This window comes from Carassius auratus, chromosome 28 (genome assembly GCF_003368295.1).
Source record: "Carassius auratus strain Wakin chromosome 28, ASM336829v1, whole genome shotgun sequence".
Lineage (NCBI taxonomy): Eukaryota > Metazoa > Chordata > Actinopteri > Cypriniformes > Cyprinidae > Carassius > Carassius auratus.
In genome coordinates, this window is record NC_039270.1 from 19,844,426 (window position 1) to 19,867,291 (window position 22,866).

Genomic DNA, 22,866 nt, shown 5'->3' on the forward strand with positions numbered 1-22,866 from the left:
ACTGGCCAAATTCAAAAACTAAACTAAAATTAAATCCTCTTTGAGAGCAAGGGTGTTTCGGGGGCTCTATGCAGCTTGCGTATTTTACATATTGGGAGGACCGTCTCTGTCTAAAGTACTTTTGATATACATAGAGTACGAATTAACACATCTGTAGCAACAGTGTGAAAATGAATAGAACATAACAGGCACAATACTGGTGTAAACAGAGATATTTATTGCTATAATATGTGTCACATGACTAAACACGTGTCATCGTTTAAAAAAAATAAAATACCTCCATTTTCACAGTCAACACTACAACATGAAAACAGCATTTTTAAATATATCCTCTTTGTAGAGTGAAAAGCTCTGTTTTCCTTGAAAAAAAAAAAAAAGTCTCAGTATAGATAGAAGGCCAAAAGGGTGAGAAAAATATGTTTTCTGGACAAGGCCTGGAGGTTTCTAGCGAGCCTAAAGTCATGGATTAGCTTGTTCAGGTGTGCTTAATTTGGCTTAAAGCTAAACTCAACTGGATAGTTGCCCTCTGGGACACCCTTGACTGGAATAATGAAAGCTTTAGTAATCTACTGCCTTCCAGGATTAGGCAACACTTTTTTTCAACAATCCACTTTAGACATCCTATAAGTAACTTTGCAACTACATGTCAACTAACTCTCATAAGAGGGTTAATAGACTGTTATGGTTATGAATAAATTGTCATGCAATATCAAACGTACAGTCAGTAGAATGTGTTGAGGGAGCATCAAAAGAAAGTGTAAGAAGATATTGAGCAGACAATCTACAGTACTAATATTCTAATGACTGCTAGTTGACATGTAGTTGTAAAGTTACTTAGAAGAATACCCAAAATAGTGGACTATCAAAAAATAAAGTGTTACCCTTTCTAGTTAACAACACTTTGTGGTTTATTAATGAAGGTTTTGGTAATATTGTAACTAGTTTTCCCAATTTTGTTGTTCTGCTACATGTGAATGTATTCCGAACTGTGTCCAGGTTTCCAGTTGCTTCATTCACTGTTATAGCTATTCCTAAGAACTGGACCATGGTCAGTAACATGCACACACTTCAACGTCAACAACTAGCACACTACTTAAAGTTTTTGATCTGAATGCTATTCTGCTGTTTTTGATCAAATCAAAATATACCAGGGAGAATTTTCCCTTGAAACGATTAACAAAAATCTGTACTCAAGATGCCTGAAACAAACTGGCAAGTAACAAAAAAGTCACACAAAAAGAATGTTCGAAAGAGTCAGACAACAGCCAGAAACATTCATAGCTGCTGGCAGTTTTAACTTTACAACTGCAGTTGTGTAATATAAAAACTGACACAGTTCGAATGCCAGCAGCTACATAACAGGAGTCTTGTTTATTGTGCTGTGCAGCTGGATTGAACTGCAGTACTGTTTAGTCTAACCGTATTTCACTGAACTTCAGTTTTAGTGCAAATTTACTACACTTAACTATAATTGTACTGTAGTGAGCCGCAGCTGTATTGCAGTTATCTCACAGATTAAAGATTTACTGCATACACTGGAGTAATCAGACTGCATTTTACTGCAGTTTATCATTGAAAGGGTCACCTGGGCCTTTGTTATTCGTTAGTTATTATTATTCTTCCACTGAAATTCCTGTTGGCACTGATGTATGATTCTGCTTAAGTGGAGGGAGAAGCCTTAAAAAAAAACACATGTAAACAAAGGACACAATTGCACGCTTGATGGAAAAAGCCCTGCCCTTCATTTACTGTCATGGTATGTCAGGGTTGACATAGCTGTTTGCGCAGCTGTCACACACACTAAATAATAGTTTCAAAATGCCATGCTGTCACGGTTTAGATTTGTGTGTTTACTGTCCGTCAGTGGCTCTCGATTGGTTTTGCTTCAGGAACCGGATTTTATATTATGTGGGGACGCACCAGTGTACCATAACTGTAAACAGTATGCAAAATAAGAGCGCAGCGCAAACGAGCGTGAAACTGGTGCAGAAGAAATGGCCTGTAAATGCATCAGACCATAAGTAAACAGACTTTTAAAAATGTTTAAAAGTGGATTGCGCTAAGATTAATAACATGCTGCTGAGGAAGGCAAAAAAAAAAAGATTCCCGTAGTTCCCTGAAGAACCTTGACAGGAGATGAACCGAGGATATAGATTTGCTATTCCAGGCTTTACGAGAAAGCCAAGCCCTCTTTACTGTCATGACGACCAGATGTTGTGTGATGCAGCGTAGGCTCATGGGTTGTTGGGAAAAGAATGGTAGCTAACTAATTGAAAACTGCACACTTTATAACGTTAATCCCAAATAAGCATTCCAAACATTATTCTTTTAACTCCTGGTGTGAGTAGATCATAGCTGGGGATTAGTTTTGCATTTTCATTTAGTTATTGGTAATTAATTGGTTACTACAACGGTCCAGACCAGGTAAAATACACAAAATAGAAATGTCTTTAGCAAGAAACACCTTGTATATTGTTGAATTAAACTTATCTACGCTTGTTTAGTGAGTGTGAAAGCTCTTATCGTGTTGTAAGCGCGCGTGAAATCTTCCAGATCTGAATGCTTCCCTGAAACTGGGCACATCTGGTAAATGCCTTCCTTGCGCTCATACATCTGACTGACACACATGAACTCAGGAATGTCATTTGAATACTATTCTGCTGTTACATAAGAATCTGGTAAAATATATACAGGTGCAACTCTTCTTCTACACCCAAGACAGCAAGCTATTTTTAAACACCACCATTACGTAAAATGTGTTTAAACACAATCACAATGAATGCTATTTTGTTGTTATGTAAGAGTCTGGTAAATTATTGAACAACTATTTTAACAGTGACGCTTAAAATATACCTGACATTCCTGCTCCTTAACAGTTAATCAACACAAAAATACACTCATCCCCATCCATTTGGTTTAGACAGTTTTAACATAAACAAATGTTGGCACATTGGCATATTTGTCAGTCATTATATATATATATATATATATATATATATATATATATATATATATATATATATATATATATATATATATATATATACAATTTGAAGAAATATGAAACAAGATATTACGTTTTGGACGTTTTGCTTCCTAAAGAATACATAATACATATAACACATAATATCATCCTATCAGAATTACCCTGCAGCCATTGCCAGTTTTCATTTGTTTTGAATTGATTGATAATTCATTTTTGTTCTGTGCAGGAGAGGCGACTGCTCCTGTTCTCTTGATTCATGGGACATGAGAACTCCTACTGGCTTTCAGCACCAAACAAGAGGAATTGATGTGAGCTGATTGAATGCTGGGAACGCACGCTGAGAAAATTAGAGCCCTTTGTCAGGGGCAGTTTGGGAAACTCATATCCCTCTGGTGTGCGCTGCCGTCTGCTCTGAAATGAATAGTTCATTCAAAGTGCAAAAAGAGCTGTAAAAAAGCTCTTCAAAAATGCATACTGTATTTTTGGGGTCGATAGAACAAGAATGCATATGTAAAAAGCAAATGATGAATACTCGTCGCCGAGTGAACTGTTCTTCTACATCCAAGACAACATTGGAAGAAGCTATTTTTAAGCCACCATTAAATAAAATGTATTTAAACACACAGAAACGCACACGAATAAAATGAGGATGACAAGCTGGTGCAAAATATGGTTGCATTGTGTGTAATTAACAACCGCTATTGCGATCACGCCATGTTCAAATGTAGTCAATTGAGCCATCATGCTTTTTATGGTGGATTGAGTTCCATTTAATTCCTTACATAAGAAGGAAGTCAAGGCTGACTGTGAGAACGACCCAGTTTTCTCTTGAATTTAGTGTTTATGGCATGTTTAAATACTTCTAAGCTAATGTAAATATAACAGACAGCGCTTCAAAGAACAATTACGCACTTAACCATGACTCATGGCTTTGTCATAACCGCAAACGAGCGCACACACGCATGAAGTCATTGTCACCCAAGACAAAGCTATCTGTCCTTGTGGCACTCCTGAAACTAGCATTAGCATGTTCATTCCAAGTACACGATGTTGTCACGTTTTATTCTACGGCACATTTTTTTTTACTTTTACTTAAACAAAATAAAACTACATAGGCTGTCGAAAACATTAAATGTCATCAAACGGAAGAGGAAACCTCATTTAATCCACTTTTACATCCTCGTTGCATTTGTATTTGTGTTTTTGCAAGCTATTCTAACAGATTGTTCAACTTGTAGATTTCCGATTCCGATTCGAAATCCGATTGACTTTTTGTTAAGGAAACGGGGTGATGTTAACTACCCTTTAGTGTCCACACATGACAGCTTGTACCACAGACAAAACAAATCAAGACACTTTCTTCAAAACCAAGTCATGGCTGGAAAAGGAGAGTGAGTAAATAAAAGGAACACAAGCTTAATAGAAAACACACTGACAAGCAATGGCTTGCTTCTTGTCTGTGGCAGATGTCAGAGAGCATTTTATTCAACAAAATAATAGTGTGGTCTAATAGTGTGTGTCAGCATTTTTATAATTAGAATGTCTCCTAAAAGTGTATTATTTTTTTCATATGTTAGGAGAGCTAGACACAGACTTTTTATTTTATTTCCAGAATGAACAAATGATGTCTATAGAAAGCTATCCATTAACGTTTGGTTTGTTAGCGCAGGATCCCCTTTAGCCAACAGGGAAAATATACAGTTTAGGAGTTCTACAAATGTAACCAGTCACTGGTAAATCCTGTTATCATTCAATTAAATATTTGAGATTCGTACTGTATATTTGCATTATCATAGGCCGTCAAAATATAGTGATACCTTACAATAATCATTTATAAACTTGTTAAATAAGCAGAACATACCGCACCAGAACGTTAGCTTCAGCTTATTTTGTTCATGTGGAAATCACTGACATTTGATAATCATCACAATGCCCTCACAGCCATATGAGTCTGATGTGGTCATGGCAACTTTTGACATTTGACTGCTTGTTCATCTGCAAGTCGTCACATTCATGTGCTTTTAGACTTCATAAGCTGGGTCAGCAAAAGAAACTCACTGGAAAAAAAAGATTTTTGCAATATACATCAAACATTCTTTGGATGAGAGCATGGTTAATGATTTGTGTTACTGGTGAAAGTGAATCAGCTGACAAGCATTTGCATGATTTTAGAAGGACATCTAGTGGCTACATTGTTCTTGCAACTGCGGTGCGACCCAATAACAGAAACTATAAACTTTACTTATTATCTGCTCATCAAACTTTAGTATGTTTACTCTGGGTCTCAGAGGACTCATCAACCACAACATACATCAGACTATTTGATATGCAGGTCCAGTAACAGTATGTCTTATTCTCTTTTCTGTTAAACATACAGTACAGACCAAAAGTTTGGACACCTTCTCATTCAAAGAGTTTTCTTTATTTTCATGACTATGAAAATTGTAGATTCACACTGAAGGCATCAAAACTATGAATTAACACATGTGGAATTATATACAAAACAAAAAAGTGTGAAACAACTGAAAATATGTCATATTGTAGGTTCTTCAAAGTAGCCACCTTTTGCTTTGATTACTGCTTTGCACACTCTTGGCATTCTCTTGATGAGCTTCAAGAGGTAGTCACCTGAAATGGTCTTCCAACAGTCTTGAAGGAGTTCCCCGAGAGATGCTTAGCACTTGTTGGCCCTTTTGCCTTCAGTCTGCGGTCCAGCTCACCCCTAAACCATCTTGATTGGGTTCAGGTCCAGTGACTGTGGAGGCCAGGTCATCTGGCGCAGAACCCCATCACTCTCCTTCTTGGTCAAATAGTCATTGATGCCTTCAGTGTGACTCTACAATTTTCATAGTCATGAAAATAAAGAAAACTCTTTGAATGAGAAGGTGTGTCCAAACTTTTAGTCTGTACTGTATGTGCTTTTTTTACCTGTCCAGTGATGGTCTCACATTGGTGATTTAGACCTGAAAATTCATTTCATAAAGACTAATAGAGCTTAAAAGAGTTGATGAAAAATATTAAATCAGCTTCTTGAATCACTGATATTTCAATCCACGTTCAATCACATCCAGCACTGATTGTAATGTGTTTCTTGTTCGAAATAGGATATTGTTTGGACTGTGTTGTCTTAAATTGGTTGCATATACACTGGCTGCAAGTACACTTCAAAAATGATGCAAGAAAATTGGGACTAGCCAACTCTCCAACAACAAAGACTGTATTTACACTAGAACACGTCAAAATATTGGACCTGTGCATGAGGCCCTGCTGCTGTGTGTAAATGAGGCTGCTGATTTATCTCAGTTGTTAAGGAGCAGACGAGTGCCAATTTTATTTCAATTTCAAGTCTATATATCAAGCCTGGACATGCCCATTGAAGACAGGAGACTCTACAGGGTAAATTATATGGTGCTTTCTGAGAAAACCAATTTCACTGCTTGTCAATGCAATACTTCACTCTATTACTCTGTATTGTATTACCCACATCCAGACAGCACAGACATTTGAAAACCTTTATTTTCAGGACTTTTTGGTCACTGGCAGCACAGGCATTTTGGGAAATTTGGCGAACAGGACGAAATTCGCAATTCACTTCTGTTACATAAAGTATATCCATGAGAAACAGCATATTTAACTAGGAAAATATAAATTTCACATACAAAAAATTTAGGGTGGGGATTGAGTTCATCAACTCATATTGCACTAAACAATAGCATTAAACAATAAAAGGGATTGGTGATCCCTTGGATTGAACAATTAAAGGGATTGGTGATGTTTTCCATTCATTTCACATCAAAACCAGTATACATTTTGTGTTAATAACAATTAATAACAATCATTTCCTTTGGAATTATGTGCACTGATGATACATGGACAATAAGATCATTAACATGCAATAAGAAAGTAACTTTTTGATTGCTGTTGACCTGAAAACGCCTTTGGCATGCTGACATCATCAGCTCTCGCCATAACAATCTGTCAATATTCAGTAGTGCCATCTGGCGTTTCCCTCTCAAAGGGCAATTTAGACAAATTATGAACTCCAGATGAGAGCAGCATTTGAATGAACCGCATGTGTGGATGGAGATATGATAATTAGCTCTGAATATCATCACTATTTGATTGGATTTATATATGTAGCAGTCACCTCTTATTCGTGTACATTGGTTGGCAATGATGTTATTCCAGGACTAAGACCTTACATTAGACAAAATATGGCAAATTCAGCACAGTACCTAAACTATTACACAACAACAACTCTTTGAATCAAACACATTTATTAACACTAGGCCAAATTCATAATTATGAGACAGGTGACATTTGTTGCAAAATGTGGTAGAGGCTGATTGGATGCACAACCTTTCACATCAACAGCAAAATGAATGAGAAGTCTGTTCTCATCAAAGTGAAGGACGATTTCTTAGAGCACAACTTGACTCCTCAGTCCTCAAATCTGCCTCCGGCTCTCCATACACAAAGCATAAAAAATGACAGTCCACACACACTGTCCTCTTCAAACACCAACACTTTAATTAAGAAGGATGTTTAGTAGAAGACCAATATGCCTGAGCATTAAGGATTCAAGTCAAATTTGGTTTGCATATTGATGAGATAAAAGATATTGAGCACGTTCAGCCAGTGGTAGAGAACATAAGTAGACCAAGATGAGATACCATATGAATAAAACAGTGAGAGATAGTTTCGATCCCCACTTGACTTCATCTTCAAATTGAGGTCTGCCACTGTTAATACAAGATCTATTAGATGGGATTTTATCTGGACTGCTGTGAAGGTCTCACATGATGCTTATATGTAAATGACTAGAATGGGAATACTAATATGCACGTCTCTTCATACCTTCATATTTCTTTTTGATGACTGAATGCATGAGTCATTTATGAGCCGCTACATTCTGCAGGATAAAAATACAACTTGCACTTCACTTGATGTGGCCATATTTCCATTTGCGAGGCTCAAATGATAAATACACTGAAAGGCATTCAAGGTTGAAGATGAAAACCCACCTACATAATGTACCTGATATTAGGAACCTTCAGGTCTGTGTAAAAAGGAAATGGAAAACACATTCAGTCCAAGCAGAGGATAGTGAGGAGGAACACAGCAGAAAAGATGAATGATGAAATGATTGTGAGAATCCATCCGAGGGGTGGTTATATATTTTAAAGCAACAGAAGAAAAAAATAATCCTCACACCTGAGCTCTGGCTGTAAGAAAAAGCTTCTTAGATGTGTGAGGGGGAAAAAAACAAATTGCACTGATCCGTCAAAGCCAACAGGAAAGAGAGCAATGTGTTTACCCCAAGCTCTGCTTGATTATGCAGCAAGTGAGGGAAGAAATATTACGCACCATAAAAGTTTAATGCATTTGGCCCAGGTTTAATCTATAGCAGCGTTCCTATTAAGCTCTTCAGTCACTCTCACTCACTCTCAGACAGCGAGGATCCAGTGCAAGCATGTATTACTGTATTTCACCTGGAGCTGGTCTGTTTTTACATGATGTGACAAAGCTAGTGACACTAATCATCAGCTATGGTAATTACAAAAGTGTTTAGCACGGTAACCAAAAGCAAATTCACACATTTTATTTTTTAATCACTTACAGGCTAAAACTCATCTAATTCAAACCGCTGAATTATTTACTAAAACACAATCATTAATTAACACTATTCACCCATTTACTCACAGATTCCAGCTCTAATGGCTTTAGTGTCAAACTCGAAACACAGATCTATTAATACTTCATATACTCCTGTGAAAAAAAACACTGATTGTAACTATCATCGGAACATAAACTAACACACATGAATAACAAACATTGTTCACACACCAATAATAAATGCATGATGTGTAAAGGGTCACTTGAAAGTTTATTTAAAGTACCTTCAAACTAGCATGTGAAATAACAAACACCACGTGAGTTACAAACCCCTATAAAAGAGTTATAATCAACAGTATAAAATGTTTTGAATTTTTAAACATTAACGATCCAAAGTGATGGTACAGAAGAACCATTCTCGGTTTCCCAAAGAGCCTTTCAATGAGCAGTTCTTAAAATAATATTTTATCTGCAAAGGAAAAATTCCATGGCTCTTCATGGAACCATAGATGCCAATCAAGATATTTTCTTAGAAATTCACATCAGATTCATTAAGCACAAGGGTATATTTCAAAGAATTGAATAAATCAGCATCAGGCCGTTTCAGGGTGAATTATTTCATGATAAGAAGAGGGACCTGGGCAGCCAGAGCCATCATGCTGTGCCACTAAATTGAAAAGGCTTTCCACTTTCTAAGTGATATGTGTTTGGTTCATTGACTTTCTGAGATTTTAATGTGCTCCTTTAACTCTCTTCCCCATTCCTCAGCCCCATAGATGAGTTCTTTTTGATAGGGCCATAAATGGTAACCTTTATATATGCATGAGAAGGGATTTGTTCTGGTGTCTGTAGAAGAGATTCTTTGGCTGGATCTAAAACAGTAACTAAATACAGATGCAGAATAAATATGATTAATATGTTGTAGTTGTTTTCTTTTGTTATTGGTGAACCATCACTAATCACAAACAGTGTATTATAAAAAAAAAAAGTAAAATTGTTGACCACTGATGAGTCACTTTCAGAGTGTTACCATCTGTGCTAAAGAATCTCTACTTATGTTTCTGTTTATTAAAAAAATAAAAGCGTTGAAAATAAGCATTCCTTAATTTGAGTACTGAGAAGCACCCAAATTTAAAAGAGCCAAAGAACCCGAAGCACCTTCTAAATAAAAGAGCCAAACACCAATAAGCATAGTCATCTATTTCTTTGACTTCAGTTCTTGCTGTTTGATGGAGCTGCTGTAAGAAGTGCTGAGTGAACTGACTTGCCTCGAAAGGAGCTTTGCCATAACTCATTCCACTCCAGTTCTGGACATTAAGGATTTCTCAAGTCATGTGCCTTGTTGAGGAGAAGTACTACTACTTTACTAAGCAATCAAGAAATGTGTAGGCTTACCTTACATATCCAGTAATCCAGAAAAATAATTTGATGAACAACCAGCTATTTTTCATTAACTCACGAGAGCAGAACACAATGTCTGTTGTATTGTTTTTACATTGTGAGAGCCTAAGATTGAACACATTTTAATTTACAAATTCATTAAATGTTGTCAAAATCACAAGATCACCTGTCATTCAGACTCTTCGTAGAATTGATTTTAGAGTGTAGGTGATTAAGGGAAACTTTAAAATGCTCAGGCACATTCCTCATTCCATTTATCACCAGAATTGGTTTGGCATTAAATGCTGTCTTGATTGCAGCTATTTTGGCCTCTAATGCAGCAATCAGAAATTTACAGCCACCCAGTCACCATTCCTATATGGGCTCTGCAATTATCATTATAACAAAGCCATACAGGTATTTCCCTGGAAATAATGCAGCATATTACATTCTTGACTGACTGGTTGTCTAAGTAGAAGACATCCTTCTGGAAATTGGAATGAAAATTGATGCAACTATTTCTGAGCTCTCAAGCCCACTGTGTTCCTATGACACATTTCTTAAATTGGTTTCCTAAATAGATTGGAAATTAGTGACAAATTGATTTTTGAATTGAGCTCACATGCTGCGTCTTGAACATTTAATGAAATAAGAGCCTTAGGGAGATAGATGTAATTACCTAAAATGAAAACACAATTATAACTAGCGTCATTTGAAATTTAAACTAAGTGCAAAGTCTCTTTATGAATGAGATTGCATCGTAATGATTAGGCAGTAAAAATCACTAAAAGATGAAGAAATTATATACACAACATGAAGGGAAAATGGGTGGGCATTAAGTTTATTAAGGTACTTCAACATGACATATACAGTATATGGTAAATTATATAACTGTTACTCCAAGTTATATGACAGTTTTCTATTAAGCATTAATACTGCAACTAAACATAATACATATCAGCATGAAAATGTGTTTGTGTAAATTATATATTTAAGTAGAATTTGTATTACAATTCTTATAAAATGTCAAAGTGTGGTCACAAATACTTTTTACACTGTAATTTAAAAGAGGTTAGTGGTCTTGTCTGGTTGTAATAAGCAAAAACACAAACTTCTACCAAAATTGGCAGAAAAAAACACTATGCTACAAAATGTGTGCCTAGAGATGCTGCAAAGGCTTGATTCATCATGTTACACCCTTAAAAATAAAAGTTATTTATTGGCATCAATGGTTCTATAAAGAACCTTGAACATCCATGGAACCTTTTGAAGGCAGAAAAGGTTCTTTACAGTTGAAAAATGTGCTTTAGATTTTTCAAATGTTCTTCAAAATGGTTCTTTTAATAACTGTTCACTAAAACGTTATTTGGTGATCCAAAAATGGTTCTTCTATGGCATCGCTGGAAAAAAGTTTTTTGGAACTTTAATTTTTAAGAGTGTATATACAGTAAATGCATGCCACATGACACCGGTTAGCTCTGGAAAATGTGTTTCTAGAAGCCTTGAGGAAAACGTGATTGCACTGACACACTCGAGTGATGCAGACAAATTTGGCAGACCCCGACTGAGCACTCTCATTCAATAACTGATGCAGCTGTCTCATTTGCAATCCATTTTTACTTTGCAGCACAAACTCATCTCTTGATAAGGCAGTAGATAGAATGATCATCATCATCACTGCAGTCTCATAAGCTGTGGTGAGCTCTGGCTCATGGAGAGCACTGCAACAGGCTCGTGGTGGCACTGACGGTGGATGAGACGGGACGCTAGCATGAGCAGGATCCCTGTCAGCAGCTCCAGGGAGAAGGACAGACAGGCCATGACCAGAGACCAGCCGAAGGACATATGGACGTGAGCCAGTGACTCAATATCCACCATGTGCTGCAGCTCCTCTAAAGCCTGCTGAGAGTAACTGATATAGATGCTCACACCGGACACTGTCAACAGACCTGTGGACAAAGAGATGTAATTACACTCCATTCTCTTACTAAACAACCTCAGCAACAAACGTATCCATACTCTCATATGTGACCCTGGAGCATAAAACATAAATAGCAGTCAGATTTTATGCAAAAAATCATTATCACAGGCAGCAACACTGAATCGCCTCATGACCCATTTCTTTTGGCCGGTCATTCACAAAAAAACCTGCGCAGGTGGTGTGCGTCTTGTCCAGAATGTAAGTTGGTGAATCCACCGGCCGTCCCAAAAGCGCCTTTGCTCCCCTTTCCCTTAATGCAGGTCCCCTTCGAGAGAATTGGTATGGACCTCAACCGGCCATTAGAGCGATCTGCATGGGGATATCACTTTGCATTGGTCATAGTTGACTATGCAAAACGATATCCTGAAGCAGTGGCCTTCTGTAACATTTCCGCTAAGAGTGTTGCGGATGCCCTGTTTCGTCTAATCTCCCGGGTGGGGGTTCCGGAAGAGATCCTCTCTGACCAAGGCACAACGTTTATGTCATGTATGCTACGCGAACTGTACGGATTATTGGGCATTAAATTGATTCGAATTAGCTTCTATCATCGCATGCTTAAATCCATGATCCGGACGTTCGTTCAAGAAAACACCAAGAATTGGGATAGGTGGCTAGAGCCCTTGTTATTCGCTGTGCGAGAGGTCCCACAAGCCTCCACGGGGTTTTCCCCCTTTGAGCTTCTCTACGGACGCCAGCCTCGAGGAGTGCTGGATGTACTGAGAGAAACCTGGGAGGAGGGACCATCTCAGGGCAAAAACGAAATTCAGTACTTGATGGACTTGAGAACAAAACTCTACACTTTGGGGCGGCTATCCATGGAGAATTTGTTACAAGCCCAGGACCGCCAGAGCCAGCTGTATAACAGGGGAACTAGATTGCACAAATTTGCAATGGGAGAGAAAGTACTTGTATGACTCCCAACGTCGAGCTTTAAGTTATTGGCTAAGTGGCAGGGATCGTTTGAGGACGCACGACAAGTCAAACGGGGCATGTCAGATCTATCACCCCAACCTCCTAAAAAAATGGAATGAGGCGGAATCAGTGATGTTGGGACCGGTGATTGGCGGGGAGGATGATCTCGGAACAGAGGCAAATGTCAAACCACAATCCCTCGCCCTGGCCCTAGGGGGAGATCACCTCTTGCCATACCAACTCACTGATCTAACGAAATTACAGGCAGAATTTGTCGACGTCTTCTCGCCCCTACCGGGGCGTACAAACCTGATTCAGCACCATATCGAGATGGAGCTGGGCGTGGCAATTCGCAGCTGGCCGTATCGCTTACCTGAGCACAAGAAAAAGGTAGTTCAGGATGAATTAGCCGCAATGCTCGACATTGGGGTACATAGAAGAACCCAGTAGTTACTGGGCGAGATTGATAGTTTTAGTTCCGAAAACGGATGGCTCAGTCCGGTTCTGTGAGGATTACGGCAAGGTGAATTCTTTGTCGAAATTCGACACGTATCCAATGCCACGGGTTGACGAGTTTCTTGATGGACTAGGCTCAGCTCATTTTTATTCGACATTGGACTTAACGTAGGGTAATTGGCCAATCCCCTTGTCTCCATTATCCAAAGAAAAGACACCGTTTGGTTTAAACCAATTTATTACCCTTCAATTTCGGTTGTTCGGGGCGCCGGCCACCTTTCAGTACCTCATGGATAGGATTCTGCGGCCCCATGCTGCATATATGGCTGCCTACCTGGATGATATCATTATATTTATTAATGATAGGCAGCGGTATATCCAGCATCTGAGGGCTGTCCTGAGATCGCTGAGGGGGACTGGACTCACTGCCAACCCAAAGAAGTGTTTGGGTGATTGGGCGTGTGGAAGTAAGGTATCTGGGCTTCCACTTGGGGCATGGACAGGTGTGTCCCCAAATTGACAAGATAGCCACTATTGCAACATGCCCATGCCCAAGACCAAAAAGAAGGTAAGGCAGTTCTGGGGGCTGGCAGGATATTATAGACGGTTTATTCCTAATTATTCAGACATCACCAGTCCTTTGACTGACCTTACTAAAATCTCTCGAAGAGAGAGGCTAAGTAAGGATGGCTCCCCGGCCTGAGTCGGGCGGTGGGGGTATGTGGCAGGGGGGGCGTGGTTTAGCCGAATTCTGCAGCGGGAGAAAGAATCAGGAGATGAACGGTAAGTGAGTGGTTTGGGCGGAAAGAATCAACACCTGTCTCTTGTTTTAGTAATTGGCGTGGAGAGAGTATAAAACGCCAGGACAGAGAGAAGCAGTCGAGAGAGAGACGAACTGCTGACTGAAGCCTGAAGGATTGAACTGGAAGCATTTGCCAATAGCTTGTGCTAGTGTCAGAATAAGAGTCACCATTGGTGTTTATGAAGATTACTTTTTATTTGTTAATAACTTGTCAGTAGTCCATCCGACCCCTTGTCCTCTTCCTTTCCTCCTACGAACGTACTACACCATTTATAAATAAAGGCCCAGATACCACCCTAGGTAGTGTTTTCCAGCGGTTTTTTTAGAAGTTATAAATATCCAAAACACATTACATTTTCTTAGTTTGAATTGTCTTCTTATCAAACAAGAAGCGCTTGAATGAATTGTCAGTACACAGAGAAAGTTTTGGCTTTGGTTCTGAAAATCGTATCTACAGTATGATAATCTATTTTTTTTTTTTTTTTTTTTTTTTTTTTTTTTTTTACAGTGTCTCACTGCCACAGTACCTTTTCAAAAGGTACACCTTTGTGTATTACTAATATGAACCTTTAAGGTACCAATAAGGACTCTTTAGGTACAAGGTGTACATTTGAAAATGTACTGCCCCAGTGACACACTGTTGGAAAAAAAAAAGTGCGAAATTACAGCGGTTTCTGTTTAATAATTGCATTTCTTTCACAGTATTTTCACAGTGGGACTTCACTTGCATCTAACTCTACAGTACTTCACTAGCAAGTTTATTTTTAAAATAAGCTTGACTTATTTAAAAAAAAAAAAACAGTATTGAAAAAAAAAAAACTTAATCACAGAGCATATGTATAATAAAGGCACCTAGCATGAACCGATCATGTTGTTTTTTTATTCTTGTTTGTCCTATTTGTGCTATTCCACTAGGTTTTGGTTTGAATTGTTTGTTTTATATATATTATTTTATATTGTATATTTAAAGACAACTGTATAATGTGAATGCACAGTAAAACAAGAGCAGTACATTACTGTGACGTTAGCATCATTCTGCTGTTCATTCAGTCATTTGTAAGACAATGATCCCAGCATGCATTGATTTCACAATATATATCTCTGACTACAGTAATTTATTGTAAAATAATAATCTTTAATCCTGTAAATATCTGGATTTTTCTTTTCTTTCTGTTTTTCTTTATTTATTTTTTTCTTTTACATACAGTGTAGCTTTCGTACCTTTATTTCTGAGACTCTTTTGAATTCCTAATTTGAAAATCCTACTATATCCGCACTATATGGCTTTTTGAAACCTTTAAAAACCTTACCGCATACCGGGATTGGCATTTTGTACTTGCATTCTCAAGTTAGCAAATGGAAAGAAAAAGTGCAGCCTATAATATAGTTTTTCTCTGTATGAAGCATAGATGTCATTCCAGCCACAAAAGGACCAAAGTACTACTGAAAAATGCATAATCTTCCACCATGGGTGAAGCCATTATGTACATTAACAACAATTTGGAACAAATATGATGTAATTTAATGGAAAACTGTGTGAGTGGTGCTCTATGGCACGCCAGGAGTTTAAACAGCATGTGAAAGCTGTAATTGCTTGATTCACGTTCTATACATAGTAAATGCATGATGGCAAAACCATATCTAAGCAAATTAGTATTTTCTTTAGAATTAAACTCAGCAGCACACAAGCACAGAATATGACAGTCTCACAGGTTAGTGGTGGGAGTATCAATAGGAAAGCTCATACTGTAATCACCATGATCATAAGAGAAGATATGTGCTTTCCTTGAGAACTGCTTGAAGGAACCGTCAGGAACTCAGTCATTATTGCTGCAATTAACCCACTTACATGAAGCTCAGAGGAGCCCTGACCTTTCACGATCACTCATGATACGCAACAGAAATAACAGAGGAGAGATTTTCCTGCTTCTCTGAAATTAAATTCCAGTCATTTCTCAAACAATGCATTTCTTTTTCAAGATGTTAAATAAAAAATGCACTGACACAGCCGATGTGGGGTTTGCTTCTGTGCCTTTCAGAGATTACAAATGTGTACAGAGAGAGAAACACAGAGAACATTTAGCCATTTTGTAAAATTTTTGAATGTGGTTCCTGTCCTAGTATAATGATATTAGTAACTTATATACAGAGTTCAGTTTCAGTAAAGAAATAAAGCTCTGCGGACATACAGTATGACATCTTTGGCAGATTCACAGGCAATGATTTCAGTAAGGAAAATGATTTTGCATGTCAACAATTCATTTGATGCAATTGCTTTTGAACATTTTTGGATTGGATGAAGATCTCACCTAAATTTGGTTGTGAATAATTGACAGTAATTCACATAAAAACTGCATCTGCGGAGAATAAATGTTTTTTTAAAATGTCTTATATTTTTCTCCTTTTCTTTAATGATAAACTATAGAAATAGATAACACACTGTAATGTAATTAATAAACCTCAATGCAATCATGACAAAGATAGAGAATAACAAGTTACAAACCAGACGCTGTGTGACATTCAACGCAGTCATTAATAGAAAGCACTCAGGAGAAAAGGATATGAACAAAGGAGCCAGTTTTCACTGGACTTCACTGTATTTGTATTTTGTAAATTAAAACAAATAGATTTTGATGGCTGCAACACACTTCAAAAAAGTTGGGACAGAGACATGTTTGCAACTATTTTATATCACCTTTCCTTTGAATTACACTTTTTAATCATTCCTGGATTGAAGAGACACATTTTTGCTGGTGAGCAGGTGAAATTAATCAAGGAACAAGACTCTAGCTGCTAATCAGTCCTTGTTATCAATGTTTTATTCTCCTCTTCATGATTCACCACACATTTTCAATAGGAGACAGATCTTGACTGCAGGCAGACCATTCAAGCACAACCATGCAGTGCTAGCACATCCAGAAAGAGACTTGGCATTGCCTCACTATAATCACTTCTCAGGAAAAGATGTCAGTTTGATCATAGTATGTCTCTGTACAATCCCACTATATGTCTCAGACTCAATGGGACCTTCACACATGTGCTAGTCACCCATGCCATGGGCACTAATGCACCCCACACCATGACAGAAGAAGCTTTTGCACCTGTCACTGATAAAAGTCTTGATGATCCCTTTCATCTTTGGCATGACACATGTGACGTCCATTCACAAAAAAAGCCTGCATGTCATTCCCACTTATATTTTGATGTCTTTTTTAACAACAATGATAATCTCCTGATTTCTGTAGTAGTGATGAGAAGAAATAATGACAAAGTGTAATGAAGGTGTCAATTAAAGGTACAATTTGTATAACATTTGCAGTAAAATACCCAAAAACCACTAGACTAGTGTTATATATTTTGTTTAGCTGATTACTAACAATATATCTAATGTTTTCAACTACTTGTAAATCATGAGAAAATTCCCAGTCTAAACAGTGACACGGGGAAGTGCAGTCGCCTGTCAATGACGTCAGTTACCCTTTGTTACCGCCTTTACTGACGTAGAAACCACATGACAACAGTGTCGTGGCCAAATGCGGAAGTAGTGGCGAGCGTCCAGCAAACCACTAGCTTTCGTCCATCAGTTCCTTATTTAATTATTCTTGCACGTTTTATGGTGGATTGTATTACTTATTTATGGAACATAATTAATGTTTACCATCTGCCGCCTATTCTGTCGATAAGGACAGATCCCACGTACGCTATTATAACTGTTACGTGGAGTCAGAGACATTAGGATCCAATTGCAGTGTTTATTTAAGAGTGGTCAGACAGGCAGAAATCAGAAACAGCGTCAGGTTTGACAGGGAAATCCAGAATCAATAACAGTCACAAGCAGAGGTCAGGGCAGGCGGCAGAGAATCAAAGGCAGTAACACTATCCAAAATCAGACACGGGAAGAAAAAACACAGGAAAAATGCTTAGAAATGCTAGACAGGGCTAAACAAGACTTCGCAATGAGTTGGCGTGAGTGTGCTGCTTATATGGGTGTGTGTGTATTAACTGCAGGTGTGTAATCAGATGCAGGTGTGTGTGTGTGCAATCAGTCCCAGGAATGATGCAGGATGGGAAATGGAGTTGGAATGAATCCTGAGTGGAGTGCCCTCTACTGAAACTCACAGGCACTCAAGCTAGAGATCATGACAATAACGATCAACAAGATTAGTATTATGGGGTATACACACCAAAGCGCGGGGCATCTCGTCTTTAGACCCGTGTGAGGATGCGTTTGATCCATAGTCCATAGTCATAAATAAATACAGTTTTTATTTACAGAAATATGAATCAATCATTATTGCAAATGATATTGGTAAGTTCAAAATAACATTTATTATTATTGATTTTAATAATAATAAATGCTAAGAAGCATCAAACGTCATCAAACCACGCAATTGTTATTGTTTTGGTAATGCGCCCTCTTGTGTCAGGTCCTACAACCTGTACCATTAATTATGTATCATTCAAGACAGATTCAAATGCTGATGTTATTATTATAGTTTAAAACAACACAACATTTGTTCAGTTTGCATGCCAAACTAAAAGAGTTTTAGTATGAATACATTTAACATTACACTGCTATTTATTTGAGCCTAGAGCATAATTTGGCTCTGTTTAAAGCACTATATAAATAAAAGTGACTCTAGATTAGAAAATAAATCCCATAAACAGATGAAACGCATCAAATAAATCTGTTCAATATTTTTGCTATTCATTACTGCAGGCTTTGTGGATATGTATTATTGAGCGAAAAACCTCAATTTCTATTAAAACCCCTGACTGTGTGTGACCAGTTCACCTAACAGCTGCATTCAGCTGGAGAACCTGACATTTTCTGCTTTCTTTCATTCCCATTATGTTTTATATCCACGTGTGACATTGTCTGAGCCACTGAACGCATCTCTCACTGACCTCTACACAACAACACAAACTCCAGCGATAGCACTGCTGCTTACGAACGATGTGTGCTGATGTGTGTAGAAGGCCAATGAATGCAGTGTAGCTGTTAATGGCACTCACTGGAGATGAGGAAGTATGCAGCGATGCAGGTGAGAAGAGTGCAGCTCTGAGCCAAAGACGCCACCAGACCGAAGATCCCACCAAAGACCAGCAGCACCAGACTGAGAGGCAACAGGACCACGATGACCCTGTGCAAGTCTGCAGAGACACAAACAGGTCTTTATTACATGCTCAGTGTAACCTGCTGCCACACATTCACGTTTATAGACATCTGCAGCAGTGTAAATGCATGCAAATGCTGCTTCTTGATATTTCTGCAGTACAAAAAATATATATTTTATTAATACTTATTTCATTCGATTGTTAACAGCCTTCGTTGTCTTATTATTCCCAAATAATTTATTGAATTAATTTAAGAATTTGACATGAAATAAGATACATACATCCAATACAGTTAGAAAAAGATGTCCTTATAAATGTAACAGTGGAAATCAATTCCAAACAATCAGCAAAGTAGCTTTTAATTTAGGCTATCGAGACTCACTCAAAAGGTGCTTCTCCTGCTCGGTGTGGTCGGACGAGTCTGTGTAGAACGAGATGTCGTGATAACTGCCATTCTGTCCTGTAGGTCACATTAAATCATCAGTCATAAGCTGCAAACACCCATTACACTTCACACAGCTGCCTGAGAATTAACTACAGCCTACAAACTTCATTGCATACAACATATTTAAAGGGTTTCTTTTTATTACAAGACAGAGCAGCATTTGTGTTAGAGAGAAGAAATCATCTTTACTGCATTAAGAATGAAATGGAAAACAGTTCTTTTATGTGACTGATTCAGTAACTGTGTCTAACATTAAACATTCACAATTGTGTGATGAACTGCTTCTCTCTTTAATTGTGTCTAGAGCCATGAAACAGTGACAGAATTGGACGAGACATTAATTATGTACATAATGGAGACTCAGCCAGTGATGAGAACTCAATCTGTGAATATTTCTGAAATTACTTCATTTGCAGCCAATCGACTTGTTTGCCAGTTAATGTGCTGAAACAGGAATGAGATTTAAAAAAAATACTTCATATATCTAATGAGACACATGAAGTGTTAAGCAGTAAGAACAGGAGAATGAATAAATGCACATTACCGTTAGTTTATGCAGACTACTTCATCAGTACTCAGTATTTAGTCTGGTGTTTAATATTCATATGAACACTTTAATGAAATGCTGTTGTGTAGTGATTGAGCAATTACTCTGGATGTTTAAATCCTCTAAATGGAGATGAAGAGACATCACTGTCAGAAAATACTAAATTTGATCAACAGGTGCAGAATATAATGGCACATGCAGGAAGCGCATGTTGTTTGTGTTGTGATCTTACCTTCATATATCCTCCAGAGTCCGGAGTGAGAGCTGCTGTACTCCAGGCTGGAGTTCTTCCCTTCATCCACATCTATAATGTACCAGTATTCAGTGCCGATGGACACGGCGAGCAGGATGAAGCTGAGCAGCCCGCACAGACCCGCAGAGATCACAACTGTCCCAAAGTTCATCTTCATCAGCGAGAAAATCCCTCCGATTATTCATTGACTTTGAGCTGCTCTCATTCAGGTCCTCTGAAGCCCAGTGCTATCAGACACATTAAAGCACACGATTCCAGCTTTATTTCTCCAGGTGTTTCCAGGCTGAAGGAAGAGCAACAGCTGGATGAAGAAACCGCAGGGTTTTCCTCACATCTCTCGAGTGAGAGCAGAAGCTCGATCTACTCTCTCACCTCGCTCTCGCTCTCTGTGCTGCATCTGATCTTCAGCCACGAGGTGCTTTCTTTCCTTTTCTTTGCAAATAAATTACTCTTTTTATAGTGGTGTGTAAATACAGTAGATATTTTGTCAACACGGCTTGCAGCTCTTTTATGTCAAAAGAGAGCAAATTTATTACTAAAATCACCTGGTGAGAAACAGAAAAATTGAGAGTGCACAGCAAAAAAAAAAAAAAAAAAAAAAAAAAAAAAGAAGACTTTTCTACTCCAGTATCTTTTCTTGCTTTTCATTAAATGTTCTTAAATCAAAATAGATTTACTTGAGTTCATGTATGAAAAAACACAAGACATTTAGCCTTTTTATTTTTTATGAAAATTAAGTGAGTTTTTGCTGAAAACGAGAAATCTGTCAGTAGGTTGTTAGAGGATATTTTTTAATGAATAAAAAAAAAGGAAATTCTGAACACGCCCACAAGCCACGCCCCATCACTCATTATTAAAAATATATATTTTAGCACATTAAAAGATATATCTTATTTTTTTTTAAATACCCACTGTCCTGTAAAAAATAAAAAGCAGCATTTAATAATCATGACAACAATATAATAAAATACTATGACATATGTGTCACGGTACACTCGGGGAGGAGTCAAACGCAGGAGAATCCTTCAAACATGGAATTTAATAAACAACAAGCAGCAGGAATAAACACCTGACAGTATTATAGTAAAGTATATACAATTATTATTAAAGTACATGCCAAAAGTTTGGAAACATTACAGTTATATCTTATGCTCATCAGTGCTGAATTTATTTGATCAAAATAAAGTAAAAATAAATAAATAAATAAAAATAATTATTGTGAAATATTACAAATACAATAAAGTTTTAAATTTTAATATGTTGTAAAATGTTATGTTATTTCTGTTTTTGTTATGTTATTTTTTGATACATATAAAGTTAATTAACAGCATTTATTTGCATTTATCAAATATATCAATTCAATTTGTCAATGTATTAAATAGAAATAATTTTAAATGTCTTCACTTGTTTTTTGTCCCTTTCATGCATGGTGAATAAAATTAGTTTTTCTCTCTGTATTAAATCATATACAAATGTTTGAGGTATCATTGCTTCCACAAAAATATTAAGCAGCAAAGCTGTTTTCAACATTGATAATAATCAGAAATGTTTCCTGAGCAGCAAATCTGAATGATTATGTGACACTGAAACTACAACAGATTTATAAATGTTTCTAATGACGAATGTTGCATTCCCAAATTTTTATGAAATTGACTCAAACCAAGTGCAGCTAGAACTGAAGCCCTGGTTATATTTTCTGCATGAGCAATCCGCACACGAACAAACAATTGGCCAGAATTATTGCACATCTGACTAATGTTATATTGTTTTTTCAACGGATTGTACAGGTTCGAGTAGCAATGGGCTTCTTCACACAGCCTGTGTATATGTATTGGTGCTTTTGAAGCCTACTGAAGAATAAACAGGAGGCACGCGGATGTCCACTCAGAGCTTTCGCGCACACTCTCCGATAACGATTTTTACGTCACGCATACCACAGTGGACACCAGCGGACTCGCGCACGCCGAAAGTTTAAGTCTTAAATATATTAAGACTTTTACAGTCTTAATATTTGAAGTAGCCTATGTAGCGCGTCACACTGCTGAAATCCGTATTTATACGGAAAACACCACGCCAGAGTTAGAGGCGTCATATTATAAAATAAAAACAAGCAGTAGAATAGAAATAGAAACTGTTAGAGTCAGTGGCACCCCCAGAAAATGTTAATAGGGGTGGCCAAATGAGGCCACATTAAATCTTGGGGTGGCACATCAAAATAAAATAAAATAAATAAATAAATAAATAAGGGTTTGCAATATTGACAAAAACAAAAGATATCTCTGTAATTTAAGGGATTTTATCGATGACAATAATTAGACAATATTTTGCTGAGTGTGTTATTGTGCTGATATCTTATTTCTAATTCTGAGT

At 37.5% G+C, this 22,866-nt stretch overlaps 1 protein-coding gene across 1 annotated transcript; it reads right to left on the reverse strand.

Moving 5' to 3' along the window:
- Nucleotides 1-10,807: 10,807 nt before the first annotated feature.
- Nucleotides 10,808-21,079, reverse strand: LOC113047573 (transmembrane protein 235). The gene is made up of 4 exons (XM_026208952.1): nucleotides 20,476-21,079; nucleotides 19,634-19,711; nucleotides 19,150-19,287; nucleotides 10,808-11,931 (listed from the first exon to the last, which is right to left on the reverse strand). Exons 1-4 carry the CDS (start codon nucleotides 20,651-20,653, stop codon nucleotides 11,657-11,659), a joined length of 669 nt encoding a protein of 222 aa, XP_026064737.1. The 5' UTR covers nucleotides 20,654-21,079; the 3' UTR covers nucleotides 10,808-11,656.
- Nucleotides 21,080-22,866: the final 1,787 nt, after the last annotated feature.

What these genes read in the sequence shown, in the direction of transcription:
- LOC113047573 (XM_026208952.1), bottom strand. Translation starts at nt 20,653, where the DNA reads ATGAAGATGAACTTTGGGACAGTTGTGATCTCTGCGGGTCTGTGCGGG. An exon ending in ACTCTGGAGGATATATGAAG is followed by an intron (nt 19,712 to 20,475) that starts GTAAGATCACAA and finishes TGTGACCTACAG; the next exon opens with GACAGAATGGCAGTTATCAC. An exon ending in GCAGGAGAAGCACCTTTTGA is followed by an intron (nt 19,288 to 19,633) that starts GTGAGTCTCGAT and finishes GTGTCTCTGCAG; the next exon opens with ACTTGCACAGGGTCATCGTG.